This window comes from Phascolarctos cinereus, unplaced genomic scaffold (genome assembly GCF_003287225.1).
Source record: "Phascolarctos cinereus isolate Bilbo 61053 unplaced genomic scaffold, phaCin_HiC Scaffold_4;HRSCAF=312, whole genome shotgun sequence".
NCBI classification, from domain to species: domain Eukaryota; kingdom Metazoa; phylum Chordata; class Mammalia; order Diprotodontia; family Phascolarctidae; genus Phascolarctos; species Phascolarctos cinereus.
The window spans coordinates 701,021,687-701,036,907 of NW_027555847.1; the positions used below are offsets into that span (position 1 = coordinate 701,021,687).

General features: G+C 44.1%; 1 protein-coding gene across 5 annotated transcripts in view; it reads left to right on the forward strand.

Annotated features, from left to right (window-relative positions):
• The first annotated feature begins 4,429 nt into the window (after positions 1 to 4,429).
• The window catches only part of RPH3A (rabphilin 3A), a 171,760-nt gene continuing 160,968 nt past the window's right edge, over positions 4,430 to 15,221 (forward strand). For 3 of the 5 annotated variants that reach the window (XM_020978074.2, XM_078154324.1, XM_078154323.1), the window contains exon 1: positions 10,427 to 10,708. In XM_020978074.2, coding sequence (XP_020833733.1) covers positions 10,707 to 10,708 — 2 coding nt within the window. In that variant the 5' untranslated portion in view covers positions 10,427 to 10,706. Of the gene's footprint in view, positions 4,559 to 10,426; positions 10,714 to 15,221 lie in introns of those variants that run through there. The other 2 variants (XM_078154322.1, XM_078154321.1) reach the window with 2 other exon arrangements.

Genomic DNA, 15,221 nt, shown 5'->3' on the forward strand with positions numbered 1-15,221 from the left:
GCACTCCCTCCTCACCTTTGCCTCTTAGCTTTCCTGCTTTCCTTCAGTTCCCAGCTTTCCTGCTGCCCCTCCCATCCCTTCTGCTAACATCCTGTCCTCTGACATTATCTTCTATCTACTCTTTGTATCTATCTCGTACTACTTTGTATCTCATTTCTATGTATAAACACATTGTCTCCTCAGTTAAAATGCAAGCTCTTTGAGGGCAGGGACTATTTCTGTTTTATCTCTGTTATCCCAGAGGTTAGTACAGTGCCTAGCACATAGTAGGCACTTGTTGATTGAGAGAAGAATCCAGGCAGAGGATTCTATGATATGGAGGAAGAGTTAAAAAAAGAAAAGAAGCAGCTAAGTGTGCTAACTACTTTACAAATATTATCTCATTAAATCCTCACAACAGTCTTGGGAGGTAGGTGCTGTTATTATCCCCATTTTACAGCTGAGGAAACTGAGGCAGACAGAGCTTAAAGTGATTAGGTTACCAGCTGTAAGTGTCAGAGGCTGAATTTGAATTCAGGTCTTCCTGATTCCAAACCCAGCTCTCTGTTAGCACCGTATTACCTAGCTGCCTCTGGGTATAGTCCTTTAAAGTTCACAAAGCATTTACACATATTTTGTCATTCGATACTGGGATTCCAGATATAAGGGGTTCCAGAAGAGGAGTAGACAGGAGGAGGGGCAGGAAAAGGGCAGAGAAAGACACACCCAGAAATCCCCACCCACACCACCCCTACCAGTGTGCCTGGAAAGCAAGTGTGTGGAGAAGTGGAAGGGATGCAGGTGACTCCCATGTATCCCACCTACCTCAGTCCCCAGCCTCATTTCACTTGCCCCAGAGGATGCTGCTAAGCCAGAGGGATGACTTACTCTAATAATGGGATGTCAGGCAGCAATATCAGTTCCTGAGGGGAGGCAAGGCCCTTCCCCATGTCCCTCAGATCATCGCCCTCAGATAGAGCCAGAACTGTGGAAGACCCTGGGGACCTACCAGGGGTCCTAGCAGTTTAGGAAGAAAGGGATGTTTAGATGGGCAGAGAGACCAAGAGAAATAGTCTAGAGGTAGTAGAGTTAATAGAATGTTGGAGCTGGAAAGTCAGGAAGAGCTAAGTGTGAATTCTGCCTTTGACATTTACCAGTTATTTGAGTCCAGGCAAGTCACTTAACTACCAGGGTCCTCAGTTTCCCCATCTTTAAAGTGAGGAAGCTAACAGCCCCTTCTGACCAGGGCTATTGTGAGGATCAAGAGACATTCTGTAAGTAAAGCACTGCAAACTGTAAAAGTACTGGAGGAATGATAGCCACTGGTATTTTTCCTGTTTGAGAGGAAGTCAGGCCAGGGCCTTCTCAGCAATGGCCCCAATGATCCTGCCTCTGGCACATCTGTCCCAGGCAGGGGAAGGAGGGATGGCCTGTTACCCTCTGTAGCCCAAGGACCCAAGGCCCTGGGCTGGTGGCTGCTGAATGCTATCTAGGCCTGACAGAAGCTTCTGGCAAGAGCTTATTGGGGGCTGCCTAGGAGATGTGAGCTCTGAGTGTGCCCGAGAGAGAGGCAAGGCCTACAGCCCAGATGCTGCTGACATGCTGGATAGAGAGGCTTTTCTGGCCCCTAGGGTTTTTCTCTCTCTCTCTCTCTCCCTCTCTCTCTCTCTCTCTCTCTCTCTCTCTCTCTCTCTCTCTCTCTCTCTCTCTCTCTCTCCCTCCCCCTTGCTCTCTCTCACTGTTTCTGCCTCTGTATCTCTCTGTCTCTGACTTTGTCTCTGTCTGTCTGTCTCTGCCACTCCCTTCTTCCTTTCTCTTTCAGAAATGACAGGATGTCAGGGCTGAGAGGGGCCTTAGAACTGGGGACATCAGGGCCGGTTTAAGGTTTGGCATCAACAAACATTTTTCATCTAGCTCTACAAGAGTGTCTTAAGTGTGAAAGGCAAGAGATAAGAGACAGTGAATAGAGAGCTAAACTTAGGATCAAGAGGCCTGGATTCCAGTCTTGCCCCTGGAGGGGGCAAGGTGTCATGTGACTTCTCTGTGCCCCTGGCTACTCCCTTAGCGGATAAGTTGCTCAACAGTTGGTAGCAAGAGTTTTTTCATCTGGAAGTCTCTCTGTCAATGAAACCACAGGTCAAGCCCTAACCTGTATCTGTATCTATATGTGTGCATATGTATATGTGTGTGTATGTATTGTGCATATGTGTATTGTCTGTATAGGTACATGCACATGTATAGGTATGTTTATGTAGATATGTGTATATGTGTATGTGCATATGCATATGTATGTATACATGTACATCTACAGGGCACCCCAAAATTCTTAGTGCAGTTTTAAGCTATTATGCTGTAATATAATGTTTAGTTTATTTAATATGTAATAATATAATATGTTGTATGATATAATATTTATTATGATGTATTCAACCAAACTATAACATAATACAAACCTTAAATCCCTATATGAATGATGATGGTGATGATTGTTTTGATAGCTCAAAACTACACTAAGAATTTTGGGATATTTCGTATATCTGCATACATACATATATATGCTTGCATATATGTATATAAGTATGCATTTATGTGTAGATATGTATGTATATATGTACCACATATATGTGTGTATATAAGTATGTGTGTGTATATATATCCAGAACTAGAGGAACTTCATACAGATTATTATTTTATTTGGTTCTGCTTTCTTCAAGATATGTGGCAAGTTGCTTGTTGCAGGAAATTTATATTTTATTATTTCTTTTAATAATAATAATGGCATTTGTATCATGCTTACTATGTGCCAGGCACTGTGCTAAGTGCTTTACAATTATTATCTCATTTGATTCTCACAACTGGGAAGCAGATGCTATTATTATGCCTATTTTATTGATATGAAACTGAGGCAGATAGAAGTTAAGTGACTTGTCCAGGATCACACAGTGAGTAAGTATCTGTGGCTGGATTTGAGCTCAGATCATCCTGTCTCCAGGCCCAGTGCTCTCCACTGGGCTTCTGTATATTTCTTTGACGGTTTTTATTAATGGTTTGAATCCTGTCTCTGACATTCCTTAGCTAAGTAAAGAGAAATCAATTTCTCTTGGCTTTAGGCAACTAACTCTCTAAGCCTTAGAGTCTAAAGCTTCTCTGTGAACTGAGGGAGCATTGCAATCTGCATCAGTGTAGAATACCCCTATTTTGAGCAAACTGGACTCCTCAATTATAAAGGGACTTTAACAACAAGCCGTATAATCCCCTGCCACATAATAAATGCTCAACTTACATTTGGTGATTGGTTAATAAACACTCCTTCAAGAAAGGTATCTTGGCATGGTGGATAGAACTCTGAACCTGGAATCAGGAAAACCTGAGTTAGAATCTTATCTCAGACACTATATGATTTTGGGCAAGTCACTTCACCACTGTCTGCCTCAGTTTCCTCATCTGTAAAATGAGGGAAATAGTAGCTACCTCCTAGGGGTTGATCCTAGGTAGGATCAAGTGAGATAATTTTTGCAAACCTTAAATCACTATATAAATGCTATCATTATTATTGTTGTTATCTGTATAATGCTGGGTAAATAGTTTAATTTCTCTTGGCCTCAACTATTTCATCTGTAAAATGGGGATAATGATAGCATCTACCTCTGAAGATTGTTGTGAGGCTCAAATTAGGCAATATATGTACCATGCTTTGCAAACTTCAAAGCATTAAATAAATTTAAGGGGTAATTGATATTATCATCATTAGTGGAAAGAGCTCTGGATTTGGAGTCAGGGGACTTTGATATAAATCCTGGCTCTGCTACTTATTGTGTGATGTCAGGCAAGTCATTTAATGTCTCCAGGCCTCAGTTTCCTCAACTGTAAAGTGAGGAAGTTGGGTTAGATTGCCCCTAAGATTTCTTCTGGTCCTAGTCCTATGTTTTCTGATCCTTTGATATTAATTTCAGAAATATTTATTAAACACCTATTATGTGCAAGGCCCTGGAGATACAAAGAGGAAAAACAGAATGGGCCCCTGCTCTCAAGGAGTTTACAGTCTAATGAGCAGGGTGGGGGAGTACTTGTTGACTTCATTTGTCTTTAGAAATTTTTCTTTTCCCCATCATTCCCTGCATAATCCTGTCTATTAAGCAGCCTTTTCTCTTGCCTGGAGGCAGCTAATGGGCTTTCCCATTGGGAAGGAGCTGTCTGAGCTCAAAGCCCAGCCTTGGACCCCAGCAATCCATCTTCTCTCTTGCTCCCCATCTGTTTGCTCCATTTCCTGGCCCTGCCTCTTCCCGATCTTCTGTGATTATTTGTTTTCTGGAGAAGGAGCCTTACCATGCTCCTCCCCCGTCACGTTATTGATGATGGAATGTCCAGGGGGGGTTTTAGATGAGAGGAGGGGATGGTGGCAGATGGGCCAAAGCCTTGAGTCAGCTCTCCTCTCTCCTCTACAGGTCCTCTTCCCTTCAATCTGATTCAGAGAAGTTGGTCCCAAAGTCTCTGACGGAAAGCCCAGGGGCAGAAGCTCAGGAAGCCTCTCCTGGACTGGAGGCTTCAGAGGAAGGATCTGGTTTTAGTACTCTCAGTGGTAAGTAGAGGACCTAGGCAGAATTCTGCCAGCCTGTCCTGTTTTGCCCTGGAGAATAGGTCTAAATAAGAGGGTGTGATCATTTGGAAAAGAGGGAGGCCCATTTGGGAGATCTGTGTTGTGGTATAAGAAATTTGTGGAGGCCTGGGTTTGTATCACATCTACCATTTATCACCTGTGTGATGCTGAGGAAGTCATTTAACTTCTCTGGGTGGACCTTAGTTTTGTAGTCTTAAAAATAAGGGGAGTAGACTAGATTCCCTAATTAACTAGCATGATAGAATGTTAAGCACTCAGAGGACAAACACGGCTTCATTTCTGTCTTTGCTAAGGGACAGCTAGGTGGCTTTATAAGCCTTGAGCGTGGAGTCAGGAAGATCTGAGTTCAAATGTGACCTTAAGACACTTACTAGCTGTGTGACCCTGGGAAAATGACTTTATCCTGTTTGCCTCAGTTTCCTCCTCTGTAAAATGGTCTGGAGAAGGAATGGAAAAGCACTCTAGTATCTTTGCAAAAAAAACAAACAAACCCAAAACAACAACCAAAAACCAAAACTGAAATGGAATCACAAAGAGTTAGACGTGACTGAAAATGACTGAAAAGACATCACACAGTGCCTGACTTGTAGTAAGTAGGCACTCCATGCTTGTTGCTTGATTCATTCATTCACTCGTGAATTCATTTGTTCATTCAGAAAGCATTCATTGTGTATTGTGTTAGACACTGGGATAGATAAAGAATCTAGATAAGGTCTGATCTCCATCCTCATGGGCCAGTCTAGTAGATGGATGGATGCTATGCTCAGTCTTTTCCAACTCTAAAATGCTTTGGTTCTGTGAATTATGTGGTTGCTGAGCCCTTGTAGGGTTGCTAGGAGGCCAGGATTTGATCTGGAGGTGACCCAAGGCTCTATCTCTTGCCTTTCTGCTGGAAAATCTCAAGGCAATTATTCCCCTAAGAATTCTGGCTTCTGGGCAGGAAGAAGAGAATAAAGTGAGCAGTGGGGAAAGAAGCTATCATTTCCCAGGACTTTTATCCTTCTAATTAAAAGCAGTGGGGCATAATGGACAGAGTGCTAGACTTGGAATCAAGAAGGACTGGGTTTGAATCCCACCTTTAACTTTTATTTTCTGTGCGAATAGCTGCTCCGTGTGGCAGCTGCTCCAGGCAACTCCCTCCAATTTATCTCAAGTTTACTAGCAAAGGAGCAGATTTAGGTTTTAAGATGAAGGAGGAACTTCTCCCAAATTGGAGCTGCCACAAAGTGGAATGGGCTGCCTTAGGAGATAATGAGTTCTTGTATAAGGATGGGTTGGACTGGATGTCCCTCAAGCTCTGAGATCTATGAATCTATGAAGTACAAAGTTATGGAAGGGTTGCATTCTGTATGGGTAGAAGGAGTCGTCCCCCTTCCCCCCGGGGAAGTCCTTATGGTGACAAATTTCCATTATCTTCCCATTAGTACCTATGGGGATCTAGGGAGGCTCAATAAAGGGCTCTCCAGTACTTCCAGTTGACATCACACTGTGGCCCCTCTGAGAAATGTGGTTACAAAAGGATCATCAGTCCATCAAGTCCAGCCCCCTCATTTTATACGGGAGGAAACTGAAGCCTTGAAAGGGAAAGTGACTTATCCAAATGGATCACAAGGTCATAGATTTAGAACTGGAAGAGACCTTGGATACCTTTGAAGCCAACTCGTTCAGTTTTACAGGTGAGGAAACAGAGACCCAGAGAAGAGGAATTACTTAACAAGGTTGTGCATGTATGATGACAAGATAGTAGCTTTAGAGCCAGAAGGGAGACCTCCATGTTAAGGAAAATGAAGCCCAGAGAAGTTAACACAACAATGTAGATTTGCTCTGGGCAAAGCTGGAATTCGAACTCATCCTCTGACTCTGTCTCAGAATCCCACCCCTCATGGGACCACAGTGTCACATGATCGTAAGACTTAGAGCAGAAAGGTATCTTAGAGCTCACCAACCCCAACCTTCCCATTTTATAGATGAGGAAACTGAGTCCAAAAGAGGTAGAAGGATGTCCCCAGGATCCCATGGTTGATAAGGAGCAGAACCAAGGTGTGAACCCTAAATCAAGGCCTCTGTCCATGATATCACTGGAGGAATAGTGAAAAAAGAAGCCAAATTTGGAGTCATTGGACTTTGTTTCAAATCCCATCTCCTCCTGGGTGACCTTGGACAAGTATCTTAACCTCTGAATACTTTAACTGAATTTAATGTTGACCAGGAAGTCTGACAGGGACCTTCTGTGGCCTTCTTTTCTCCAGTGGCAGTGAAGAGGAAGATGAAGATCTGAACAACAGGACATTAGGGCCCTGGACCCTCTGGTTTAGTTTGCAAAAGCCAGTGCATCTACTTCATAATCCATCTTCCCTCCCCATGTCATTTAGAAGGCTCAGGCTGACACATGGGGTCTGCTATCCACATGCCAAGGCAGCCTGGTTAGAGCTGGGGAACTGGCCAATTCACTTGGCCAGCCCCACTCCAGGTGGCAAGCCTCTGGAGAAAGAAAGCATTGAGGAAGCAGAAGACATGAAGGGGACTCCCCTCTTTCTGAGAGTTCCTGTTGTATTAGCAGTGTGTACCCCATGGATAGACTGGTGAAGCCTATGGGCCCCTTCTCAGAATCATGTTTTTAAATGCACACAATAGAATGCATAAGATTACAAATGAACCTAATTGTTTTCATATACAGTCATCAAAATATATATACATATTTTTAAAAATCCAACTTTACGGACCCGGGTTAAGAACCTCTCTTTTGGAGGTTAGCATTTGTAGATGGTAGTTGGAGGTTAGGATGGGATAACTTCCCTAAAGCAGAGTGAACATATGACCAGGATCTCGGGTGATCAGGAAGAGTTTGGAGTTGACCTCTAAGGGAAGAAGGGAACAATTGTCTAAGTAACAGGATCTCCAGAAAGACACAGAGTCACAGAATCTTGGAACTGTAGAGAGAAAAGGCCCTGAGAACAAAGCTGGCAGAGCTAAGGGGGACCTTAGAACACAGAATGTCAGAGTAAGTGATAGGATTGTAGGTATGGTTAGAATATGGAATGTTGGAGATGGATAAGACCTTAGAACAGAGAATGTCAGGCCTTAGAATATAGGATGTCAGATTTGGGAAGGGCCTTAGAACATGAAATGTCAGAGCTTTGAGGGACCTTAAAACATTGAATATCATGCTAGGAGGGCCCTTAGAACACAGAATGTCACCGCTGAGGAGGGGGAGGGAATTCCGCATGTTTCCTCATCTTTCATAAGAGGTGGCTGGTTTAGAAACTCTCTTAAGCTTTTCCAGATTTAGATCCGAGGAGTACTGAATGTCATTACTGTCAGGGACCTTTTGTGGTTCAGTCATTTCAGTCATGTCTGACGTTCCATGACCCCATTTGGGGTTTTCTTGGCAGAGGTAGAGTGGTTTGCCATTTCCTTCTCCAGCTCATTTTACAGATAAGGAAACCAAGGCAAACTGGATTAAGTGACTTGCCCAGAGTCACACAGCTAGTAAATGCTTGAGGCTGGATTTGAACTCAGGAAGGTGAGTCTTCTTGATTCCAGGTCCAGCATTCTATCCACTGTACCACCCAACTGCCCAATCCAACTAGCTCCCTGATTTGACAGATGAGTGAACTGAGCCCCAGAGAAGGGAAACGGCTTACTGACGATGATGGCATGTTTCTGTGGTGTTAGGGTTCAAACTAGCCCCTGTGTCTTTTGATCCCCAGGCCATTGGTCTTCATACCACTCTGTGCCACATGTTGAAGGAAGAGCTGAATATGACCCCAGCTACTCCAAAAGCTCAGCTGCCCTCTCTGTCAGGTTGCCCACCATATCTACTTTTAGTTCTTAAAAAAAAAACTTTCTCAGAAAGTAGTCCTCTTCAGCTCTGTGTAGCAGTTGGAAACCTACCTAGACCTACATTTAATTATCCAGCTAATCAGTCAACAGTCATTGTATCATTCTCTTCCTCTATGGCACCTTGCTCAGTGTTGGGGTTACAAAGAGAAAAATCAAATAATTCTTGCCTTCCAGGAACTTAGGTTCAACAGAGAGGGTACAAAACATACACATATAAGTAGACACAAAATATATATAGCTAAACCATAGAAAGTTGCCTGGCTGGCATGATTTTCCCCCATGCTTCTCTGAACTCATAGCTGCCCATGGATATTCAAGGTCAAGGAGCATTGGGAACTACAGCTTCCCACCTGTTGCCAGCTTTTTCACCTCAGCAATTTCTCTCCATTGTCTATAGCATTTAGGCTCATAGGTGACGCATGAGCTTAGAGGTGAAAGGGACTTAAAAGGCCTTCTAGTCCAACCCTCTCCTATTACAGATGAGGAGCTGAGACATTAAGTGATTTGGCCAAGGTCACAAAATGGTAGGGAACACAGCTGAGGTTTAAACTCAGGTCTTCTGACACCAAAATTAGGTCTCTTTCCACTTTACCATAAGGCCCTTGACTGAGTTATTTGGCCAAGTCTAGTAAGATGACCAGTTGAAAACTGTCCCAGTTTCTTGACTTCTGGTTATTTGGGTCCATCTTAGACATGTAGATGTGTGAGCATGGGGTTCAGAGATGAAGTATAGTCTTTAGCTGGGTTCAGATCCCAGCTTGGTCACTTGTTCTTTGAGTGACTTTGGTCAAGTCTTTTCCCTTCTTGGGGCCTCAGTTTCCTCATCTATAAAATAAAGGGTTTGAGCTAGATGACCTCGAATGTCCCTTCTTGCTCTAAATCTGTGAGCCTATGATTAAGTTACCTAAAAAGAAAGAGGCTTCGAACAAAATTAACTTGTGTCCTACTTATGCCTGAAGGTGGCCATGGCCATCTTGAGTTTGTCTGCTATCCAAGGGATCCAGATACTTGTACAAGGTCTTCCAAAGAGAGAGCAAGATTTTCAGAGCCATCCTTGATTATGAACCACTTATCCAGTCTGACTCTGCATCCTCTTGTCTCCTGCGCATTGTGAAAGCAGAGAAGGCTAGCTATGTGAGGGCAGAGATCTGTGGCTACCTGGATAGTTATGCTCCAATGAGAAGCAGAAGAAATCCAACCTCAGAAGGGGTACATTTCAAGGAAGGAAAGAAAACCACTTAGATTTTGAACATAGACTTAGTGCAGGAGAGAAGGTGGGCTGGTCCCTCCAACTCCCTTTTGAGGGTAGGAGAACAGCAGTTCGGCTCAGCTTAGGGGGAGCGTGGGGACTCTGATGACTGCTACAAGGTACAGTAACAGTGAGCTGGGTGGCAGGGTCTAATATTAGAATGATTGGGTGGTGGTAGGCAGGGATTCACTCTTCTGTGTGCATGTGAGAACATGAAGCCTCATCCCAACCCCCGACCTCCCTTCTCTCTCTTCATCTCACACTCTCTTCTCTCCAGCTCTCACCACTGAGTGTGGTCTCCATTGCTCCAGGAGTTCTAGTCTGTTTGCTTCCTTAATTTCAGATCTTTGGGCTTTTGAGCATGAAGTCCAATTCCTTCATGGGGAAATTGAGGCCTGGAGCAGGGAAGAGACTTGCCCAGGGTCACTTGAGGAGCAGATGACAAGCTAGAATTTGAACTCAGGCTGTCTCCACTTTGGACTTCAGACTCAGATCTCTTTCCATCACACCATACTACCTCTCCTTCTTATTTCTTTTTTTGGGGAAGTGGCATTGCATTCTACCAACTGTGATGGTGTGCCTTCATTTCTGCTCTGCCCAGGATCTGTGTGTGGCTCCCCCCACTCAAGCTCCCCAGCCCCAGCCCCACCTCCACCCCCTCCTTTCCCAGGCATCTTGCAAATAAATCACGGGTGGTAGACAGGCTTGCCTCACCCTGCGGGGGGTGGGGGGGGAAGATTGCTGGTCCTCATCTTGGCTGTTTGCATAGAGCTCTGCAGCAGTGGCGGCAGCAGCTACAGCTTTGGGCACTGGGACGCTCTTTATTTGCCTGCTGCCGGCAGTCCCAGAGAGTTGCCTGTGTGAGCGAGAGAGCAAGAGAGAAGGGAGAAGAGAGTGAACCAGGAAAGCAGAGACAGAACACTGCCTGGCTGTGCTGAGGGCAACCAGAGGAAGCATTTCTCTTCTTGATCCCGTCTCTGACAGCTGTGCCGAGTTTTCCATTGCCACCAACCAGAGATGTAGAGTAGTGTTTCCTTTTTTTCTTTTGGGTCCTGCATGCCTTGGGGGTGGGGGTGGGGGGTGGGCGATGAGGTTGGTTTGGTTTGGAGGTGAGGACAGTGGATGGGTAGATTGTCAATTTTCATTGTAGGGACCCCTGCTGAAGCTCCAAGCTGTTAAATGAGTGATAAAGACACAGCATCTTCCTTAAGACAGAGGGGTGGGCAGAAGGTGTTGGCAGATTAGGTAGCTCTTCCCCTCCCATCCCTCCTTTGGTCCTCAGTGTCTTTCTGTGGGGCAGTGGGCTGGGTTGGATCAGAACGGGGTGGGAAGTGGGGCAGAAAGATTTTAAGGGGGGACGTGATGTGCTTGTGTGTCTGTGTTGATCATGTCTCTTTTAACACATCTGCAGTGTTTTATCACCTGAGAGGCAATGGGAGAGCCCAGGGAGATTATTGCTTGGTGTCCGAGGAGGTGGTGTGATTTCCTCATGTCTAAATATATATCTACATATCTATATACACACACACTCAAAATAAGCTCTTTAAAAGTAAAAGACAGTTCTCAAAATGTGATGAATGAATTAACTGATTGGGTGGGGGAACTGGGAAGTGTAGAGTGAGAGCTACAGACTGTGGTTGGCATGAGAGATGAGAAGATAACCCGAGCCCAGATAACTAGCTGCTTAACCCTTGCCTGGACTTGTGAGCTTAGCTCAGGAGCCTGCCCTAGGGATAGCCCTGTGCGTAAGTTTGTTCGGAGTGGTATTTGTGCTTTTGGCTAGCAGATCAATAAGGTACCTCTCTTGGTGATCGGTGTCCAGATAGACTGCAGAGGAGCTGGATAAGGAGCTTGCCCAGCCCCGGACGAGCCTTTCACACAGAGGGTAGGGAGCCTTGGGAGAGTGATGCTGTCCATGGTTCTACTATTTAGGGAATAGGGCTTGGGTCAGAGTCCGGACAAGGTTCACTCTGCCTTCAGATCGGTTTCTCTTTCTTTGATTCTTTCCCTGACCCTTACCAATGTGGCTGGGATCCCAGTGGTGCAGGATGCACCAGCCTGATTGAGAGAGGAAGGTTGTGGTCTCCTATAACAGAATGTGAGAACCTCAAATTTAATCTGTAAAAAGAAAAAGATGCTATTGATGTGAATCTGTGATTCTTTGAAACTGGGATTTTTTTCTTGTTTCCAACCAACTAATAATTTCAGTCCTTTAAAATAAATGTCCTTATTTTTTAGTGTTTTGGCTATTATCTCGGAGGGTACTTAACCTCCAATCTTTCAGCTTTCCATTTTGGTCTTTGTGGGCTGAAGGAACAGAATACTCAACTCTTGGTGGATGTGAAATGAAGACCAGGCGCATTAATTTTATCCATGCATAAAGCACATAAAAAGCGTCTAATTCCCAGGGTCTGCTGCTGTGTAGGAAGCTTAGTAAGGCAGGCATTCATAGGGAGGATAGAAGTGTGGCCTTGTGGTTAGTGCTGAGCATGGAAAATCAGGGCTCCTGGCTCCTATTCCTGACCTCACCAGTGACTTGTTGAGTAACTGTGAGACTACAATCACAGATCTTGAGTTTTAGAACCTCTTATCTATTTCCTTCTCCCCTTCTCCACTTCCATCTTTGTCCATTCATCCCTGGAGTGGCTGAGATACAAAAGGACCACATCTCCCTCTGTCCCTCCCCCTCCTCCAGTTTAAATTGGTGCAGTGTGGTGCATTGGGGAGAGAAGAAACAGGAGAGGCAGCACCATGTGTACAAAGACTTAGGGGAACTGGATTCCAGTCTCGGTTTTGTCATTTATTCTCTATTCACTTTGGACAAGTTGGTTCTCTTCTTAGGGCCTCGTTGACTCCCCTGTGTACTGGAGGGATTGGATGAAATGGGTTTTAGAGGTCCTTTCTAGTTTGGGTATTCTGAGATTGATTGCAATGCAGACAAGGAAAAGCCAGGAACTCTTGAGAAGATCTGGGTGAATCCCAAAATCTCCATTTGCTTTATTCACACTGCTTCACAGATGCCCCAGCCAACTTGTCTGAGCTGGAGAGTTAGAATCAGGATGCTGTCTCCAGGGTGCTGGTTTCTAAATATTCCATTTGGTCTTTGTCAAATTGTGTATCTGTATCTGCGTACACATGTGTGCGCTCATACACTTATATGTGCACCGAAGAGAACTTGGGATTTCTAATATGAATGAAGTAGACATATGGACAGTCACTTTGCTCTTTAGACCATTCAAGTGGGAAAATGGCCATGAGGTTAGGCAACCTGGGAAATGACATGAAGGCAACAAAAAGTGAGCATGGTTTATTCCTGTTTAACAGCTGTAACTTTAACCCAGGATAAAAATAAACCCTAGTCTTGTACACTGGTGGGCTGGAGTTGATGAATTTAAATGATTCCATTGACACTGAGAGTTGAGAGTTTGGATGGTGCTATAAACAGAGAATTAGGAATTGGTGAGTTCTTTCCCTTCCCTACTGTCCCCCACATCCTTCTTCTGGGTTTTAAGGTCAATGAAACACTTCTGTCCTTCCCTACCTTCTGGAAGCCATCAGAATCTCCCAATCTCTGGTGACTGTAGTGGATGGATTAGACTTTGAGAATTGCTTTCCCTCTTAAATATTGCTCCTGCCTGATTCAGAAAGTATCAAGCAGGGGAAAGGGCACAAGTACTATGGTCCAGTGGAAAGAGTGCTATATTTAGCATCAGAGTACCTGGGTTCAAATCTTGGTTTTGTGCCCCCCGCATGTGACTTTGGGTTGGTCACTTCACATTTCTAGGTCTTGGTTTTCTCCTCTGTAAACTGAAGGGTTAGACTAGATGACCTTTAAGGTCATTTCCAGCTCTGACATGCATTGTTCTGTTAAATAGTCTAAGGTTCTTCCTAGCTTTAACATTTTGGGTTTTAAAGTTCCTTCTGGCTCTCAGTCTTTGATCCTATGATGAAAGCTTCCTTTTTGAATCAGTCAGCAAAAATGGACTAAGTGCCATACTTAATACAAAGCTGTGTTCTAGGAACAATAAGGAGAGGGGGGTAAGATGAGAAAAAGACCTCCCTCCTCTCCTGTCTTCTAGGATTTTACAGTCTCTCAGAAGTGATGAGACACACACACGAGAAGAAATAACTAATAAGAATGAGAAATCACTGCTAGAAGTCAAGTGAGGTTTCCCATTACTGAGTGGGGAGAGGTCTTCAAACAGGTGCTAGATGATTCCTTATTGTGGATGCCATGAAAGACATTCCTGATAAGGTATAGTTTGGCCTGGATGCTTTCACATGTCAGATAATCTATAAAGTCATTATAACAGCACAAGGCCAATTGTCCAAGTAGATTCCATGATTCTATGCCTCTGTGATCACCATCTCCAAATATCTGAAGGGCTGTCATGGGGAGGAATAGATGGATTTATTTTATGAGCCCAAAGGAAGAAGTTGGACCAGTGAAGGGAAGTTAATTGAAAGTTAGATAGATACGATGCCTGCTCAATAAAAGGTAGACTTTCCTGCCCCCTAGAGCTGTCCAACAATGGAATTGGTTGCCTTGGCAAGTGACTGTGTTGTCCTTGGTGGGGTTTAAGCAATGACTGGAAGAGTTTCTTTGGGCTATGGTAAAGGGAACTGACTCATACTTCAGGTTGAGGCTGAGTTAGATGACCTAAGGATATTGTCTGTCTCTGATGCTCCCTTTGTGACACGGAGTAAGTCACTTAATCTCCTCATCTGTAAAATGAAGGGGCCTCACTCTATCAGAGCTCCCTGATCCAGTGAGTGACATAGCCAAGACATTCTGCAAGAAGTCAGAGAAGTGAGGCATCACTTGGGCAGTGGTGGTACAATCAAGGAAGGTTTCGTGGTGGAGGTGTGACTTGAACCAGCTTTGAAGGTTTGGTTGAGGCTGGATAAGTGAAAAGGAAGAAAGAGGGGCTTCCAGGCAGAGGGAACAGTGTGAGAAAAGGTGTAGAGGCAGGAAAGTTAAGGCAGGGGGTTCAAATATAGATGCAGTGGTTGAAAAACCTTACTGGAAAATAGCAAACAGTGGCTTCAACAATGACAGTGTTAATGGTTTCCTTGTCACATCACCAGCAGACGTCTGCTCCAGAATTCTATTCCTATAATCTACTTGGACAATTGGCCTTGTGCTGTTATAATGACTTTATAGATTATCTGAATTTTAAAAATAAAATGACACACTGTTATTGTAATGTGCCTGGCTCAATGGCAGTGGAATTATACCAGATTCATTTGAGTTACAGAGATAAAGTAATAATAATACTAATGATAATCATGATAGTAACAACAACAACAATAATATCATGTCAGATTTTCTGGAGAGGGAGCATGGGAACGTGGAAAGAGGTTGATGCTGGACACAAAAGATATGAGTTTGACTCCCAGTTCAGATGTGTACAACAAATCAAATTCCTTTCTATGGCCCTTGGGACGTCCACAAAATGACAACAATAATCACTGAATTAATCCCCTCATGGAGTTGGGAGTGCTTTGCAAATCTGAAAGTACCATATAAAT